The sequence below is a fragment of the Euprymna scolopes genome, chromosome 17, assembly GCF_053919585.1.
Source record: "Euprymna scolopes isolate OS-2025 chromosome 17, ASM5391958v1, whole genome shotgun sequence".
NCBI lineage: Eukaryota > Metazoa > Mollusca > Cephalopoda > Sepiida > Sepiolidae > Euprymna > Euprymna scolopes.
In genome coordinates, this window is record NC_136498.1 from 73005838 (window position 1) to 73025298 (window position 19461).

The following is a 19461-nucleotide window of genomic DNA, read 5'->3' on the forward strand; positions in this document are numbered from 1 at the left end:
GAATATAAAATAAATAAATATTTTTTAATCAAATGGCACAGTCATTTCCTTTGTGCTCTTCATTTTCGTCAAAAATACGTTTTGTTAATTAAAAACTAATCGTTTTTCTCCTGGCGAGATGACAGTTGAAAGGGTCTTTGAGATTATTAAATCAATTTTGTTAGATATATTAGTTCATGTACTTGCGCATAACATTATAAAGGCAATATAACATTATGTATACACTTTTTAGCATTTTCTTTAGCAGTGCTCAGTAGGTGAGTAGAGCCTTATATATATATATATATATATTGCCCGGTATTAAACATAACGTTCAATTCCTTAAAAAAATAAAATAAACGGAACAAAACTGAAATATGTGCATGCGAATATTGTTTTTTTTTTTTTTTTTCTAAACAGTTCACTTCTTGTAAGTAAAAAAAAATATATACTCGAGCTGAGAGCGAAACCAAAACTTAGACAGTGAGTCAAGTACGATAACCACTAAACCAGCTTGCAACAACCGTTAAAAGTGTTTCCAAACCTCGTGAAACAGTTGACAAACAGATAAAAATTCCGTAATCCCCCCCACACACACCCAGTACCAATTTTTTTAATTTTGACCTCTTAAAAGCCATTTTTTCCGGATGAAAACCGATTAAAAAGTTTCCCACATGCCTGAATCGTATATAGTAAATTTCAAGTCAAAAATTCATTGAGTATATAGGTTGAGAAGTGTCCTCACACACACACTTACTTTGTATACAACTAATATATAATGTGTATACATATATATTTCTGTGGAGACATACTTTATTCACTTGCATTTCCTTTTTATATATACCAATCCTTATTTAAGAAGCTCAATGTAATTACAGAGCATATAATGAATGAATGAATGACAAAAGTCTATATTCCAAATTTCATTGTTAGCCATCTTACAATTTATTCCTTTAATACTGTTGACACTATATATATATATATATATATAAACAAAGAAATTACGACTATATATATATATATATATATATATATATATATATATATATATAAACAAAGAAATTACGGCTATATATAGTCGTAATTTCTTTGTTTATTTTGCCTGTGGTACCTTAATGCTAATTGGGAATAAGTTTTCACACAATGCTTCAGTCAAACTACAAAATCCTTTATATATATTTTTTTTGTTGCCATGACCAGGTAAGAGCCACACGAATCTGATAATGTAACGTTTATAAGAGCATTTTTTGTAACTTTTTACTATTAGTCGAACACTAACATATACACATAATACTTTCCTTTATATGATGAACGCCATTTTTTTTTAATTTGTTATTTATGTATGCACCTGTTTTGTACTTCCAGATCTCAGCACAAGAAAGCCGACGAAAGAAAAAGGAATACTTAGAAGCATTAGAAAAAAGGTAATTCATAATTTTTCTTCTGTATAACAAAATTGTGCGTGTGTGTGTAGCAAAACCAAATTGATTATTGGTTATCTTGCCTTGGTATGTTACCAGGTTATAGTCATGGCAGATGTGGGAGTTCCACAAACATTTTTCACGATGATCCGATGATATACAGATATCTTTCTGCAATCTCACCTCTTACCTAAACATACTAAAAGTCATATGGCGATGGAGGAGTTACGATGTGTGTGCATATAACTTGTTGGAAGCACATAGATGGCAGAAAGTGGTTGCGGTTCCTACCACTGAGCAGCCCTGCTTAGGAAAACATTGCTTACCCAGTTGTCTGGGTGTGGGGGGGACTAGAAAAGATGCACAAAAAATTGTTTGTCGCAACAATACTAGCTGGTCTCCTGTGGCTAACAGTGTAAAGAATATGGTCGAACAGATCAACCGAAATATCTTGATTCAGCTTTGTGTTCTTATTTCTACTAGCATGTTGCCTTGCTTATCCACGATTCCATAATCTCATTTTCAATATACATATTGTAGATATAAATTAGATATAAAATGTGACTCATTGAGCTTAAGTTAAATTGTTTGAATCCGAGGAAAAACTTAATGTTTTATTTTATTTTTTTACTGTTTATTCACCTCAAACAAAGCGCAGTGCCACTAAGTCGTAAGGAGACTACTAATAGGAACCAGATTTCCGGGATACTATGTAGGGAGTTGGGCAGCGAGATATCTGTTCAACATTACACTTGAACTTCTGCATGTCAGTACAGTCAGGGAAGGAGGAGCTTGGGAGGAAATTCCAAAGTATAGACGATTTGAGGAAAGAAGCTATTGGAGTAGAAGGCTTTACAGCATCTAGGGATCTCTACAGTGTAGGGGTGGGATTTTGCTGCTTGTCTGGTTTGTCGGGGCTATTAGTGCTTTGAGTCTGAGCACTTACCATCAAAATACTTGTAAAACAGGCACAGGGATGTTTCGGCGATGGGACAGAGGTTGGTGTTTGGCCAACAATGCAGGACCTATTAGGTTGGCAACTTTTTTTTTTTTTTTAACTCTATCTAGAAGCGAGAGACTAGTGGCAGATGCACTAGCCCAGATGTGAATAGAATAATAATAATAATAATAGTAGTAGTAGGCATCCATCTGTCTCGGGAGACAACGGATTTATGTATCTTAGCTTAAGCTGTTGGTGAATCACAGTGTCTGCAATAACTGTGCAAGCCCATCCTGGATTGACGGGTTATGTTGAAGTTGTAACAGATGTAGGTGGTGTCTGGTTGCAAAAGCTCTGTTGCAGCTATCTGCCGTCTGTTTTCTCTTCTCCCTTTACTGCTGGTGTATGTTTTTACAGCTCTTCTTCAGCGGTTGCAATCTCCAGCCACGGACTCTTAACCTGACAGGGCAATACCACCTGACTTCATGTCTTGCTTGCAGACATCCTTGTGATGCAGAGCAGGTTTTCCTGCTGATCTGGAGCCGGTTTCCCCATATATAAATTTAAAATATTTTTTTAACAAGTTTTTAATCTTTTCTTTTTTTCTTTCTCCAGGGTTGAGGCATTCACCCAAGAAAATGTTGATCTAAAGAAAAAAGTCGATTCCTTAGAAACAAACAACAGGTTTGCTATAATTTTTTTTTTCTTTTCCTGTTTTTCATATTATCTTTATAAAAAATTAGGAATATCTATATATTGAGATATTTGTATGTACAAAATTAATTTCCAAATTAATTAACCGATCCTTATGAATTTTGAAATACAGCTGCAAAAGATAATGGCGAGTAATGTGGGCTATATTTAATTTAGTTTTATGGAGAGGGGAGCTGGAAGCCCTGCATGAAAATTCAGATACCTTCGATTTGTGTGAAATTCAAACAAATAGGTATTAGGCATCAATTAATAAATAATCTTAATTTCCTTTGGAGCGCCTTAAATGATCTTGATAAGCATTATATGAGCATAACTTGGAAAATGAAGGAATTAATTTTTAAAAAGTGCTTAATATTCAAATTTGATATTAATTCAAATAAATTTACAAGTTTTCCACTTATTTTTCCATCAGGGGTCCATTAGCATATTCAGTTAGCAATTCTCTCTGGAGCCAATCTTAGAGCATGTCCGTCCCAGCCTTGACGTCGTTTGCAGATTGACAATACATGTTGGTAAATGAAACAACAGATGAAAAACAATAAGTAGCGTTTGTAAAAATAACAATTTGTTTAGTGAAAGAGAAGAGATGTTTTAGAAAAGTGTTATTAGCAGATACACACCTAGTTCGTTAAATGAAAGTGTTCATAAACTTATTTTGTTGTCAGAAATGTGTGTACATATTAACAGCTGTTTTAGCTATTTGTCAAGAATTTACACAAGTAAAAAGTAAAGTGGTTGACCATAGTCGAGGAGGACCTGAAGGCTCCCCCTTCATTAGTTACTATTCCCAGATACAGATACTTCTTTTTCAGGATGACACCACTTAGTTTTGACCTTTTACCTAAGGAGGTAGCGAGTACCATCATTTAAGTTTTTAGTATGACTCTACCTGCTCTCCAGGCTTGTTAGCAAACATTCTTACCATTATGCCAAAGTGATCAAAGGCGACAGTAATTACTTATCTTGCTGAGTTTGTTACAGTGTCCATGATGTTTACGTACAAAAGATGCTGATATGTTGGATAATCCAGATACCTGGGAATTACGTCAAAAGGAAAGTTAGTTAGAAGCCTGGCAGGATGCCCGAGAATGACATCGAAGGAGGTTAAAATGTGGGATGTAGAATCCCCAGAGATTGTCAGCAAGATTGACCCATATTTTCACGACAATGCATCGTGGAATGTTGACATCATCTGGGCCAATAAAAGAGATGGTGGACAACAGAGAGAGGGAGAGCATGACGGCCGTATATAGCAACATTAAATGGCAGTTTCTCGAAAGTCGATTCAATTTTGGGGTCTCAAGTGGATTATTCTGTTAGCGTAAAATATTGGTTTACTTTAACATTGTTTTGGTTTGATTTCTTTGTTCGATGATATTGTCTCCTTTATAAAAATGACTCTCTATAACGTTTTAGAATTAATCGTTTCTTAGTGCACATTCATTTACTTGTTTTAATCACTATTGTTTGCTCTTTTTTACTTCCGGTTTCTGTATCGCAAACGAGACGGCGGTGACAAGCAAGATATGGTCCGTTCTGATTGCTGATTATCTCCATTTCAAATATAGTGAAAGCTCTCCTCTTTCTCAGTATTCAGAATGCCTTTGCTCGCTTGACCATGTGAAATTATCCATCGAAATGGACAACAGAAATCGAAAGTCAAAACGAGGAGACACTTTTGACTATAATTCATTTAGTTGATCAAGTTATCAAGCTGACAAGATCTCAAATTGCAACCGGATAAGACACTCCCACTAGTATTGAATTAATTCCAATACATAGTAACAGTAGTTGCAAGTTTTGTTTTTTTTCTTTTTTAATGAACAAAATAGATATTATACAAATCATACCTTCAAGCAGCTGTTGCTTGCTTGTTCCTTTTTCTGTTTTCTTTTAATTCTTTTTTTGTTTGTTTTATCGAATTTTTGTGAAGTTTAATTAAATTATTTACAATAAATGTTATATGCAGTGTTACCTCCGTTCATGAATGCGCCAGACCCAAACTGTGCAAAAAAAATCGATCCACAAACACATTTTTCGTTGTAATCTGTGAGCATTGTATTAGTGCACAGACAGAAACATATCCGCAGGCACATATCGCACTATTCTATCCACTTGCGGAGTATCAGCTGTACTCAGATTTGTGAAAACAAATTAAGTTCAATCTAAGATATCACAGTTGTATCCAAAAGACCAAAAGAAAAAGTCGGTCCACAATCATAATTTTTGTTTATTTTATTTTTTTACTTTTTTCTCTGATTATCATATTTAAAGTGAGTCTTCATGCTTTTAACTTACTGTTATCTTAAGCACCTTTTTTCCTTTTATTTTGTTTTGGAATACTGTCTGTTTTTATTACTATTTGATTATCTCCGAAGAGCAGACAATCTAAGACAATATATTTCATTATGGTTTGTGAAACGTCCGTAAGACGGTAAAGAAGAAAGGATAGGCACTCACTGAAATAAAAAAAAAATGATTGTGGACTGATTCTTTCCTTTGGCTATTGGGATGCAACTAATGAGAATATGTGCTCTGAAGCAGGAAACATAATCTCATTGAGCTTGTTTTGTCGAAACAATTTGGGTGATATTATAAGGAACATATACTTTAAAAATGTATTTTTCTATTCTATTCCTATTAGTATTTTGGTTTTTTAGGGTTGTCTGTTCATGTTTCAGCAACGTTTTAGAATTTTGTGAATTTTCCAGCAATGAAATTGACTTTTACAAGTTCTAAGCCAGCAACTAAAAGAATACTCGTCCCAGGACGGGTAAAATTAATGTATTGAACAAAACAATTTTGCACCAATTTTATGTCTTTATACAAAGGTTAAAATCAAGATATAATGATAAACCTCTATGTTGAGAATCCTTATTCTAATTTTGATCAAAATCCTTTACATAATTGTGATTCTAAAAAATGTCTAAAGTTTAAGGCTTAAACATAAGGGGTCTTAAGGAGAAACTGAAATTCACAGAATTTTGCTTAATTGAATTAAATTTAATGCAAATCTGAAATATCTGAAGTTTCAAATTGGGGGTTGTGCTCATATTATGCTCCCTAAGATCATTTAAGACACTCCGAAGAAAATGCCATTTTGAGAATATTTATTAATTGATGTCTAATACCTATTGTTTGAATTTCACACAAATCTGAGATGTCTGAATTTTCATGAAAGGTTTCCAGCTTCTCTTTGGCTCCACTCTGTATAAAATTGAATTAAATTAAATATAGCCCACATTACTCGCCGTTATGTTTTACAACTATATTTCAAAATTCATGATACTCGGTTAATTAGTTTAGGAGTTAATAGTGTATGTACAAATATATAAGAATGCACACGTATCTAATAGATTTCACAAACCAAGAATAACTGTAGGAAGATTAATCAATGAAAACCGTGTAATTAACTTCTAAATTTATTTGAATTTTATATCAAAATAGCAGGGAGACCTGACGTTGTCCAGGATTGAATGAGGATCAATAAATGTTTCCCCTCCCATACTTTTATTGTCAGTGAAATCAGTGAAATCGTCCATTTTTTAATGAAATCGATTGATTGACCGCTCTAGTTAGGAACCCCCCCCCCTGCTACAATGTACCGGGAGGAAGTTTCCAATGCTTCACCACAGTGACTTAATCCACAATACATTGTAATCTACATTGCACTGTAGAGAATCTATTGTAGATTCTATAAAGTTATCTATAAATAATGGCTTCATTTAAAATACAAAAATCAAGTATCATGGTTCAATTGTGGTCTCAAATGAAACATTCCTTTTGAACGTGCCTCTCTCTTATAAAAGAATCTACAGTTAATTTTATAGATTTAGCCTTTTTGCTTGTGCGGTGATAAAACTTCTAAAAAGCACTTTTGATGTTAGGTTGTATAAAAGTGTTAACTTTGGTAAAAATCAGACTTCCTCATTTAATCGAATTATTTTGATTATCGATTTCCAATACTTATCAGACGCAATCCAATACAAGAACACTCCCAGACACATCAAGTACGTTCGTGGGAAATTTCAAAAACATTGGCTGGGCGTTTCTGAGTCCATAGGGAACAAACTCTCACACATACACATACTCTTTTATATAATAGATTTGTGCATTAAGCACTTTTAAATTTCTTTTCTCTACACTTTCCATCTATTTTATCTATTTCAGCAGGTTGATTAAAATTTCTGTGTATATATATATATATATATATATATATATATAGTCATGAAATAAGTAAATAGACACCCCTACAAAAATAATTCCTTCAACTGTCTGAAGATATTGGCTTCCTGACCTAAAATGCACCAAACATTGATGTTTTTCTCCCTTCCCTTACAAAACTCATTCATGTTCTGCAAAGTTAAAAACAAAATAAAAGCAATTTTCCTCTACAACATGTTGAAAAGAATTGAAGATGCCACTTTGATTTGTTATCTACGAGCAAAAATATCTACACTGTACGCTTCTCGTTTGGACTTGATATTTAACAGGAAAAAGTATCTACATTTCAAAATCTTTGTGTTAATGTATGGTTTTTCAATATTAGGATCGACAAAATTTTGCTAATTTATGGAAAAAATTATGAAAATTGCGTTGTTTTAAGTTAGCATAAGCTCTCATTTTCATGAAAGGTTTCCAGCTTCTCTTTGGCCCCACTCTGTATAAAATTGAATTAAATTAAATATAGCCCACATTACTCCCCGTTATGTTTTACAACTATATTTCAAAATTCATAATACTCGGTCAATTAGTTTAGGAGTTAATAGTGTACGTACAAATATATAAGAATGTACACGTATCTAATAGCTTTCACAAACCAAGGATAACCGAATAATCGAAACAGATTACTGAGCTTTCAGCGACTTCTTGTTGAATAATTGGCTAAAAGTGTTGCACGGTTTCTTCTTCAAACGTTAGGGTTCAGGCTCGATAATCACACATTCTTTCGAAATCAATTAGTAAAAGTGGTTTGCATAACATGTAGATATAATAAGAAAGTAGATTCATGACATATAGATAAGTCACTGCAAAAATGTTCATTTAACTGACTTCCGGTTCTCACATATTCTTTATTCTACATTCAATGCTTGAAAAATATGTATGTGTATTTTAGTATTAATTTCTTATCAAAATACAACAGACATTTGAAGTAACTTTTAAAAAAAATCAAAACTACAATAAGAATTTTTCAGGTGTTCAACTTTTCATAGAAACAATGAGTAAATCTAATCCCTTTTTTTTTATTCTAGGTCATTGCTTGGTCAACTTGAGAAACTGCAATCCCTCTGTGGAAAGATGCCCCGTCCATCTTCATCTTCTACACAGACTGGAACTGTTCTCATGGTTAGTTTCTTTACAACATTTCTTGCAAACTAACTATCATGCCTAAAACACTTTTTTGTCACTATCGATGATACTTCTAGAGAAACTTGAATAAATTTGTTAGTAATTTTAACGCTATACAAACACTGGGCACTAACTTTTGAAGTTTAACCGCCACTTAAAAACCTATTCCTGATAAAGAACACTAATATGTCTAAAACACTCTTGAGGATCAAAGTTAAATGTAAAGGAAATTTTCTGAATCTGTGAAGAGTTTTCACATGATGGATGAGCCTTTGTTAAAGTATTATAAGGTGACTAGCAGGATTATACATCATTAAGAAACAATTTTAACTTTTTAGATGAGGTTTGATAATTTGGACTATTGTTCTCATCTTGAGTTCTATTTCTACAAGAATCTGATGCAACGAATAAAATGCTGAGTAAAATTCAGTTCTAAGTGACACTCCTCGATGCGAGCAATACGAAGAATGCAATTGTGAATTATTTTAAGACTTTTATCCAATCACGGTTGATGAAATGAAAGCATGCTACCTCTGGATTAAATGAAGGGTTCCGTTTGAAATTCCGTGCAAATTCTCGGGTTCAGCAGAAAAATTCCAGAATTCGACAAGATACAACTGAAGAAGGTTGGGGGTTACATCAGCTGAAACATTTCTTGAGTAACACTCAAGATGAAGACAGTAAGTCTGAATAATCCAAATTATGGAACAACTTATATTTTCAAAAAGTGTGTTCTAGCCACTTCTGCTCCCTTCAAAAGTAAATCAAACCTCATTACAGTCCCTTTTATGTTTGCTATCTGTGTTCCAAAATTTCCTAAAATTCTGACCTCTCGTTCATAAATAAATGGGTATATTTGTTTCCAGGGGTGAGGGATGTTAATGCTAGATGACAAGGGAGTTTAATGATTATACAGGAAATGGAGACTAGTTAAGGCAGATATGCTGACTCCTGAATGTGGAGGAAGTGGACTAGTGAATGTCTGCGGAAGTTGTAGGAAAACATTAAAACTAAATTAACCCTCTTAGCAAAATTGCTAGTTTTCTTTTTTCAATTTTCTTATTTTGTTTTAGGGATGCTAGACATTTACCCACTATCACATACGTTCCAACCGAGAGATCTTTTAAAGATTCTAACTATCCCTTTCAGTGCAATCATTTGTATCTCACTAGCATTTGATTCACTGGGTATATTTGCCAGGTAGTTTCTGAAATTCTTTTTCATTAGTCGGGTTGTTCTTATAATTACTGGAATGATGGAAACTTTTCTAAGATTTCAGTTTCTTTTCATGTAATGAATAAGACCTTAGTATCTCGTTATCTTTTCCCCCTCTTAGTTTTGCTAAACCTAGCATAATTGGGACACTAACTTCTACTAAGGTTGCTACCATCTCGCAGATGATACTATGTGCAAAATATTTTTTTTGTTTTTTATTTTCAATTTCAGGCACAAAAGCACAAACATACACAATGAATTCAGCAATTGACTGATACGTGCATATGAAATTGACAAAATTCCAAGAGCGGATGGTTAACTTTATGAATTCAAGATGACTGCCATCATAATATGCAAATTAAATTTTACAATTTCGAGTCTTATATGCTATAAATGCCATAGATATTGTTTGGGCATAAGCTTACAAAGTCATTTTAAAAATAGGTGTGAAAAATTTATTTTCCTACAAAAAGTATGTGTTCAGGGGGGGGGGTTAAATATATATAATCACATTACGCCTAGAAGCTATGTTCAATAATGCATAATTGTCAGTCAATTAGTTTTGGAACAGTAGCATTTTTATTAGCACACGAAAGCAGAATTAATATTTAGCGACGTGACCATTAAGTTTTGCAGGTAACTGTGTGTGTGTGTGTGTAAGCAAGCAAGAGCACATGATTCAATCGGTTAACTAAAGCTAATAACAACTGATCTTCTGTAGGTTAATACAGTATGAATAAATAATAAATATATGCATAACCTTGAAAGAATTAATTTTGGCACTAGTTCACTTTTACTCGTCAGAAGTATTTTTTGTGTTCATTTATGGAAGAGTTATATTACGAAAAGGAAAGACAATCCAAAATGTAATGATTTTTTTTTTTTTAACCAAACTTTACTGGTAATTCAAAACAAATTTGAAGTAATGCAAGAGAAAACATAATTTACCGAAACATGTATTGAATTAATTCTAATTTTTAAAAAGATGTAAAATGCAGCAGACAAATAGGAATATTTTATTGGGTTTTTTGTTTGTTTTTTATAAATTTCTTTAATAAAAAAAAGTCTTAAGAATTGTCATTTTAAAATGTTTTGCCATTGATTTTTTTTCAAGTTGAGAAGTTGAAAAAAGATTAGTCTTAGCAGCATTGAATGTTACCATCCATTTATATCTCTATTCCACTCTATTCCACTGGAGGTTTCCTCTAAGGTTTTAGCCATTTCCTTAGATATGTGTTCATTCGTTTTCTCCTTGGGTTTGTTATAGCATGGTGTCATCAGTAAATATACCCATCTCGGAGACAATTTTATCAGTGAGATCGTTTATAAATATGAGGAATAATAATAGTCCAAGGATCGATTCCTGAGGCACACCTTCACGCATTTGTATCATGTTTTTTTTTTTGTTTTGTTTTTTTTGGGGTTTTTTTTTTTTTATGTACGACCATCGAGGACAACCTGGATTTTTCTCTTAAGAAAGATTTGATTTTGTTAAGTATTCATCCAGTAATACCATATGATTTAATTTTCATGAAAAGACTATCGTCTCATACCTTGTCGAAGGCTTTAAATATGTCTATGGCTACTGCCTAGCCTTCCCTTTCCTCTATCCAGTGCGTGGTATATACTTTTTTTTTTTTTTTTTTTTTTTTTTTTTACAAAGGCATCACCACATTATCAAGGCCCAGAGGCCACTCAAGGATAAGGGTTAAAGAGTGTACAGTAGAAGTTGGTCAATATAGTAATAATTAGTAATGAAAATTTGGTAAATTTAATAACTTATATGGAACGGCTCATCAAGAACTTATTTACTTTAGACTTGAACAAAACCATATTGTAGTCAGCCGGAAAGCAGGAAAACGGAAGACAATTCCACAGGCGTGCAGTTCTAAGAAAGATATAATATATATAATATAAACTTTGCTCAAATTTAAATTTTAAAAACAGATCAAATAAAAATGTGTTTATTGGTTTTTGAGATAGATTCTTTTAATGAAATATTAGTTTTAAGAATTGTAACAGTCTTTTAGAATATTTTGACGTGTAAATATTTTTTCAAGTTGAGTCTAGTGTTTAAAATGCACAAATAAAATATAACATTCATTCTGTTTGTAAAAAGGCTCGATTTTTGTTTGGTTTATAGCAAAATAAAAACGCTCTTCTAAATTGAATGCATTAACATCCATTTTTGGAGATTTTATTTTTAAAAAAAATCAAAATAACACAACTGGAAATATTAAATAACGAAACATTTGTTGAATTAGATTAAAATTTTTAAAAAATAGCAACAATATTTCACAGTATTTTTTTTTTAATTTACAAATATTGGATTGTTTTCTCTTTTCGCTAGTGTAATTTTTCGAAAAATGTAAACAAAAAAAAGTAATTCCGGTGAGTTTAAAAAAATCGGATAATTTTTAAATGTTAGAAAATTTTCTGAATTGATTTAAATTTTATGCAATTTGGAGACGTTTGAATTTTCGAGAGGTCAAGTGTCACTTTTATGACCTCCAAAATTATCATGATAGATATATATATAAGCCCATAGCAAATTACTAACACATTCCTAGTAACATGCTAATTACAAATATGCCATAGGTTTTGTGAGGGGATCAACCGTTGAAAACTAATGTTCAGACACATTCACATACATACAGTGATGATCATATTTATTGGCACGGTAAAATAAAAGTTAAATTTTGTCTAATAAATTCTAAAAAAGGGATTAAATTAAAGAAAATAACAAAGTATATTATGTATTTTTAACTGGCCTTTCCGATGCAGCAATCGGATTTTAGAAAAAATAAATAACAAAGGAACAACAAACATAATTGCAAAAAACCCTTGTTCAAAATTATTGGCACGATTTATTTAATAATCAATTGTATAGCCTTTGGCCTTGATTACCTTCCTCAGTCGCTTTTCATAGTTTACAACCAAGTTGTTGCACTCTTCAGTAGTAATTTTAGCCCACTCTTCCTGACAATAATCCTCCAATTGAATAAGATTCTTAGGCTTCCTTTGCATTACCCTCAATTTTAATGTTCTCCATAAATTTTCAATTGGATTAAGGTCTGGGCTTTGTGATGGCCACTCCAAAACATTAATATGATTGTCCTCAAGCCATTTCTTAGTCAGTTTAGCCGAATGCTTTGGGTCATTATCTTGCATGAACCACCAACGACGACCAAGTGAGAGCTCTTTAGCAGAGTCTTTCAGGTTTTCATCCAATATTTTAACATAATCTTCCTTTTTTATGCTACCTGTGACCTTAACAAGTCGCCCTGGTCAAGAGGCAGCAAAGGATCCCCAAAACATCAAACTGCCTCCACCGTGCTTCACTGTGGGTATGGTGTTCTTAGGCAGGAAAGCTTCGCCAGATTTTCTGTAAATATAAGACACTTTATTATGGCCAAATAACTCTATTTTCGTTTCGTCAGTCCATAGAACACGTTTCCAGAATGCAACATCTTTATCAATATGACGTTTTGCAAAGGCTAGCCTTGCTTTCAGGTGCATAGGCTTCAATAAGGGAGTCTTTCTCGGACGACATGCTTTTAAACCAGCTCTCTTCAAAACTCTACCAACTGTATGTCGAGATACATTCACTCCAGAGGTGCTCTGTTCATCAACAATCTCCCCAACAGAGATCCTTGGGTTTTGTTTTACTTGTCGAACAATTTTCCGTTCATCTCTTGGGAAAAGAATCCTTTTTCTCCCTCTACCCTCTAAACTCATAACGTGGCCTTGCGATTTGAACTTGTTTATTATGGCTCTAACAGTGGATTTGGGAAGGTTTAGCTTCTTTGAAATCTTATCATAGCCCTCCCCATTGGTATGGCATGCTACAACAAGCTTCCTGACGTCTTCGCTGTGTTCCTTAGTTTTAACCATGGCGATTGAAAATTATAATTTAGTCACTTATAATAATTACCTACCTTTTATCACCTTATTAAAACCCACAAAAATAGCACACACACACAGATCAGACCCATTGTTTCAAGCGTTAACGGTCCCCTTTATAAAATCTCTTGGTTAATATCCCGCCTACTTAAACCTCTACTCTCTACCTTCCCAGCCCATGTTAGTAGTTCCAACCAAGTAATTAACAGACTCAACGATCTACCACACCATCTACTCAAACTATACAGATACCCATTTAGCCTAGACGTCGTTTCTTTATACACCTCCATTCCTGCACATCCAGCCATTAATCTCATGGCAGACATTATAGCATCTAAAAACCCACAATGCTTCGGAATTACTCCAGGAGATCTCTTACAACTCCTCCGTATTATAGTAGACAACACTTACTTTACTTTCCTACAAAACACGTTCAAACAAGTATCTGGACTACCCATAGGCTCCAGTCTATCCGGTATTCTTGCCATTGCTTATATGGACAAACTCGAAAGACACACCCTTAGTACCTGCTATTCTTATCTCCTTTTTACTAGATATATCGATGACATTTTAATTATCACATACTCCTGCGAAGAAGCTATTAACATTTTCCACAAATTCAATAACGCCGACCCAAACTTAAAATTTACTATAGAACACCCAGACTCTTCGGAATCCCTTTCTCTACTTGATTTTAAAATACAAATAAAAAAAAATGGTGCCATATGCACTGAATTCTACAGAAAACCCGCCAGCAAACGCCTCTTCGTACATTTCAAATCTGCGCTACCTCTCAAGGACAAACTAAACTATGCACATGCCGAAATCTCACGCATACAAGACAAATGCACTAACATCTCCGACAAACATACACACACTAACAATTTCCTACAGACCCTCTCACTAAACGGCTACCCTAATACGATCCTATCCTCACTTAAAAAGATAAAACGCAACACCCGACCCTTCTCTAACAATTGTTTTCTAAAACTACCCTTCCTCAGTGACAAAATCTCATCTTCAATCCGAAAAGCCATCCGCAGTGAGGGGCTCAACATTCAACTCATCCACACTGGATCTACTTTAAGACAACAGCTCAACCGAAAACATCCATCGCATACACCTTCCCCTTGTTCACTCTCTAATTGCCCAATATCACACACAGGTTTATGCTTTAAGAACCACGTTGTTTACGACCTACAATGCGCTAAATGCAGTGCATCTTACATCGGAAGCACTACCAGATTGCTTCATCACCGCATTAAAGAGCACTTAAACACTACTGCTTCGTCGTTCTATAAACATATTCGCACTTGCATTAATTCAGAACCAGATTTTCACATCAACATTCTTGCTTCTTCAAGAAACGTAGGTCAACTTCGTATCCTCGAATCTTTAATTATTTCAAAAAATACTCCCACACTAAACAATAGACTGGAATTGAGCTCCGCTTTTATAATATAAGTTTAAAACATAAGAAAAACAATAATAAAAAAAAAAAAAAAAAAAAACCTTACTTGAATAGTCATCTCCCTTGATTCACAAACGCAACAAGTATTTCAAACATCAACTGATTTATTTTAACGTTCTCCTAACGTCATTTTTTGTTCTATATTTCGCGGTATCACGTGGCAAACTCGGCGGCTACTTTTCCAATTTTGAACACTCTTCCGCTGTCTTCTCTTGAAAATGGACTAATAAGTCTGAAATATATTGAGATTTATATCACCATTGAATACAACAGAAAAAAAAAAAATTACTGTTGTTTAGAGTTAAAATTTGTGTGAAAAAGAAAAAACAAACAACAAAAAAAAGAACTTTATTTCTTTTGTTTGCATTTAATTTTACTCTATATAAAAAAAAATCTCGCATTGTTCTTGGCTTTTAATTTTACCTTATAATTCACTTATAATAGTTTAAATAAATCGCTATTTAAAAATTATCTGAAAAAAATTATTCACTGAATTAGCGTTAAACAAGCATAATATGGCTATAAAAAAGTTCAGAAAGCACGTAAACCGGAAATTGATTGATATTATACTGATACTAAAAGAAAAACAAAGCCGTGCCAATAATTTTGAACAAGGGTTTTTTGCAATTATGTTTGTTGTTCCTTTGTTATTTATTTTTTCTAAAATCCGATTGCTGCATCGGAAAGGCCAGTTAAAAATACATAATATACTTTGTTATTTTCTTTAATTTAATCCCTTTTTTAGAATTTATTAGACAAAATTTAACTTTTATTTTACCGTGCCAATAAATATGATCATCACTGTACTTGCATGCACACACACACCTTTGCTATTTAGAATATAGAAAGTAAAGTTGGTTTTTAATCATTTTTTTTTCGTCAATAGTTTTGTTCCTACAAAATCAATATTTGATTCTGGTTTATCAGTTTTTGTGGATCTACAGCATGTTAAGAATAAAATGTAATTCGATCTAATTCTTCCCAGAAAATACTTTGTCCAGGTTGGACATCTGGCCAATGAGGATTGTAGTCATGTGTTGCATGGAGAGAAATGATTAGATCTGATGACCTCAGAGGAAGATTAAATCTGGATGGTATAGGGAGATGTGTGCAGAACAGGAAACTTTGATGCTATAGTCATTCATGTTGAAAGAATGGATGAGAGTTCTTGAGTTAAATATAGAACAGTTGAGGTAGCAGGTTCAGTACACAGGAAGTTCAAGGAAAACATGGGAAGAATTGTTAAGAATCAACTTGAGAGAAATAGTGGATAAAGACCTAGCCAAAGATAGTTTGAAAGTCAATTTCTAAAAACTGTCTTAACACAAACTAGCATGTAAAACGAATATTAAACCAAATATGATGAATAAATAATCTGTTAGCAGCGAATATTATTAATATTTTTAAAAACTAATAAATATACTAGACATCATTTTCTTCAACATGCTATCATCAGCTGCATATTCAGTTTAATGCACATTTACATGCTGGTATGCATTGAACTGCTTTAAGAAATGAACTTCCAAACTAACCTCATCTCTGGCCAGGTGTTCATTGGTCCCTCTTTCTCTCATTCATTTTTATCACTTCCCCCCCATATTTTCTTTAAGCAACCCCCTGTGATGTGAATGTCAATGTTCTACATCTACTAATCTAAGAACTTTTTTCCATTTTTTAACGTGGCCATACTATAGAAGTCTCCTGTTCTGCACACATATCTCTATACTGTCTTCTATTCTTTGCTCAACACAGCTGATCCCTTACTTACAGTACTTTTTCTAATCGTCAATTTTCCTTAAGACAAGCAACTTCAGGTGTGATACTTTACTCTGGCAACTGGTTTATGTTCTCGTATTGTCTGGAATCCACATGTTTTTTTCATTTTCTTTAAGGGGTGCAAGTTTTAGTTTATTCAATGAGTTTCATAATCAGCATCTTTGACAATGACATCATCAACTGGATTGGGAAAGCCAGATCTGTAGTTTCAAATTTAAACATTTTTTTTTAAATATTTTAATGTTTTCAAAAATGTTGCTGGCTGTTGATATTTTTAAAATATACGATGGATCACAATTTATAATACATGTTACAACTCTGGAGATCATCTAAACCCCAAAACAATGGATAAAAAAAGATAACAAACAAAAGAATTAAAATGCATATTAAAATAACCAAAAACAGAAAGGTACACATTACAACATGGTTAGGTTCGACTACCAACATCACATGAACCAATATCGGTGGTCGAAGAGTAATTATACTGAGATTAGAAAACAGCTAGGCAGTTTGATGTCTTCTCCAATGATACTGGACATCACACTAAGGTTAAATAACAGCACAGCAGAATAAGAGATTATTCTGAAAAGAACGGGTTTGTTCTGGTAATATTGTGTTTGGTCAGAAAAGATATGTACTCGATTCAGGACTGGTTGAGCATGATGCAGTTGCAGATTCAAATGTCAAGTAAAGGACTAGACAGACAGAGATAATCATAACTGGGCAAAGTGAAGAACTGGATGAAATAATTGCAGCATCGGCAGAAGAGTTGCTAGTTCAATGATGTGAAGTAGTTAGAACATCAGAAAGAGCAGCTGACAGTGGAAATGATTGGACTAAATGGGGCTAGGAAACTGCCAGACATATGGATTGGTGAAGTTTGTCCAAACTGTAGCACACCTCCTATTATCAACCCCCCAAATAAATTGGAGTAAGATATCAGATTTATGAAGAACAAGCCAGTTTCTAGGGCCAAGGAATGTAGATGGGAACAGCAGCAGGCTAGTGAGAAGGTCAAAGTTTAAGATGAAAGGTGAAGGTCATCATCAATTTAGCCGTATCTAATTTATTATCAGACAATAAGTTGTAAATGAGCCACGACAGAATGTTACATAATTGATCGTTTTAATTGGAAAATCGTTAAGAAATTAGTAACAAATGAATATGCATATATGTTCGATGCGGGTCGTTTTGCAAGTAAATCTGCAAAAAGGTTCAAAATAGGTGGTTTTTGCAGGTTATTCTAAAGATTTTTTTTTTTTTTTTTTTTTTGATTGTTTTGCAAACGAGATTGCAATCTTTTTACATGTGAATTGGCAAACACTGTTTGAAGTGCAATACACATTATTTAAAAGTGGGTTTGCACAGATGCCGGTGCACATGGCTTGCAGAGTTTGAAACGACGAGTGCAAGTGAATCTGCACTGTTGTTGGCACACATTGTTCAAAGTTGATGAGTCTTTCATCAAGGAGGTAATCGATGAACAGTCAGTTGCTGAGTAATTAGCACATCTATGTGTCCGTACTCCTTTTAACTGGTGTGACATTTTTTTGTGGCGTTGACGATTATTTTAGCAAGGTGATTGTTTGACAAACCAATGTTAGGTCAATTCTGGTTAAGTTGATTTGTTATGTTGAGATGTATGCGATGGGGATACATTGATCGCTGGTCCGTTTGTTCTGCCATTACATTGCCCATGGCAGTTTCTGAGTAATTAACACATGTCAGGTTCACCACTTTATTGCATGGACGAACTGTGGAAATTGATCCTGTAAAAGTTGGATCCAAAAACAGGGATTTGCAAAATACTAGTTGCAAAAAAAAAAGATTTGCAAAATACTAGTTGCAAAAAAATCGTAGAAAGCTACATTAAAAAATAGTTAAATTCAGTTGCCAATGTCACAGTAATGTTCATGTGAGTGCCTGTTTGGGTTTCTTTTCTAATGCTGATGGTTGAAGAGACGATTTTTGCATTCGGCTACTTCTCCAGCAATGCTTTGGGTGGGTGTAAACGTCACACTAAGGTTGAATAACTGCTTAGCAGACTTAAAGAGAAATTGTCCTGAAAAGGACAGGATTTGTCCTAAAAAGGATAGATAGAACACAAGAAAAAAAATTAAAACGGTTCTGGGGCAGTGCATCAGATATGAGCTGATATCTAAGTGACAGAATTCCTGATGGCAAGAAATATTGACATTAGCAGACTACATGTTAGTATGATCAAGTGCTAAGCACTTGCTCTGTGAGTAATTTTAATTAATTTCACTTTTCTTCACAGAAATTACGGAATGGTTCTTAGCATAATTCAACGTTCCCGACGTAATATTCTAAAAGCATATGAAACTAGTTTGCATCAGACCTATCAACATTCCCCAGTAGAGATCCTCAGGTGATGTGCAATGAACCAATGCCCCCCTCCTGAAGGAGAAAATAATGTCTGGGAATATAACCTCTGAAGAACGTTTATTCTTTGCATGAATATTTCCAAAGTGATTTTTTTGTTAACTAGGTGTTATGTCAATGCACTCAAATTAGTGTGAAGATATAAGTTTGGAATGAAAGGTGAAGGTTGTTGTTAGTTTAACCGTATCCTGTTTGCTATCTCAAGGAGTGGCAAGTTCTAAACTGGCCACAATATTCATTTCTTTTTAACTTTCCACATTATTACAAGTTTTTCTTTGTTTTTGGTCTCC

General features: G+C 33.6%; 1 protein-coding gene across 1 annotated transcript in view; it reads left to right on the forward strand.

The window, feature by feature from the left end:
* The window catches only part of LOC145296788 (cyclic AMP-responsive element-binding protein 3-like protein 1), a 244004-nt gene that overhangs the window by 212839 nt on the left and 11704 nt on the right, over positions 1-19461 (forward strand). The window contains exons 8-10 of the mRNA XM_080142852.1: positions 1345-1403; positions 2956-3024; positions 8307-8400. Coding sequence (XP_079998978.1) covers positions 1345-1403; positions 2956-3024; positions 8307-8400 — 222 coding nt within the window. The remainder of the gene's footprint in view (positions 1-1344; positions 1404-2955; positions 3025-8306; positions 8401-19461) is intronic.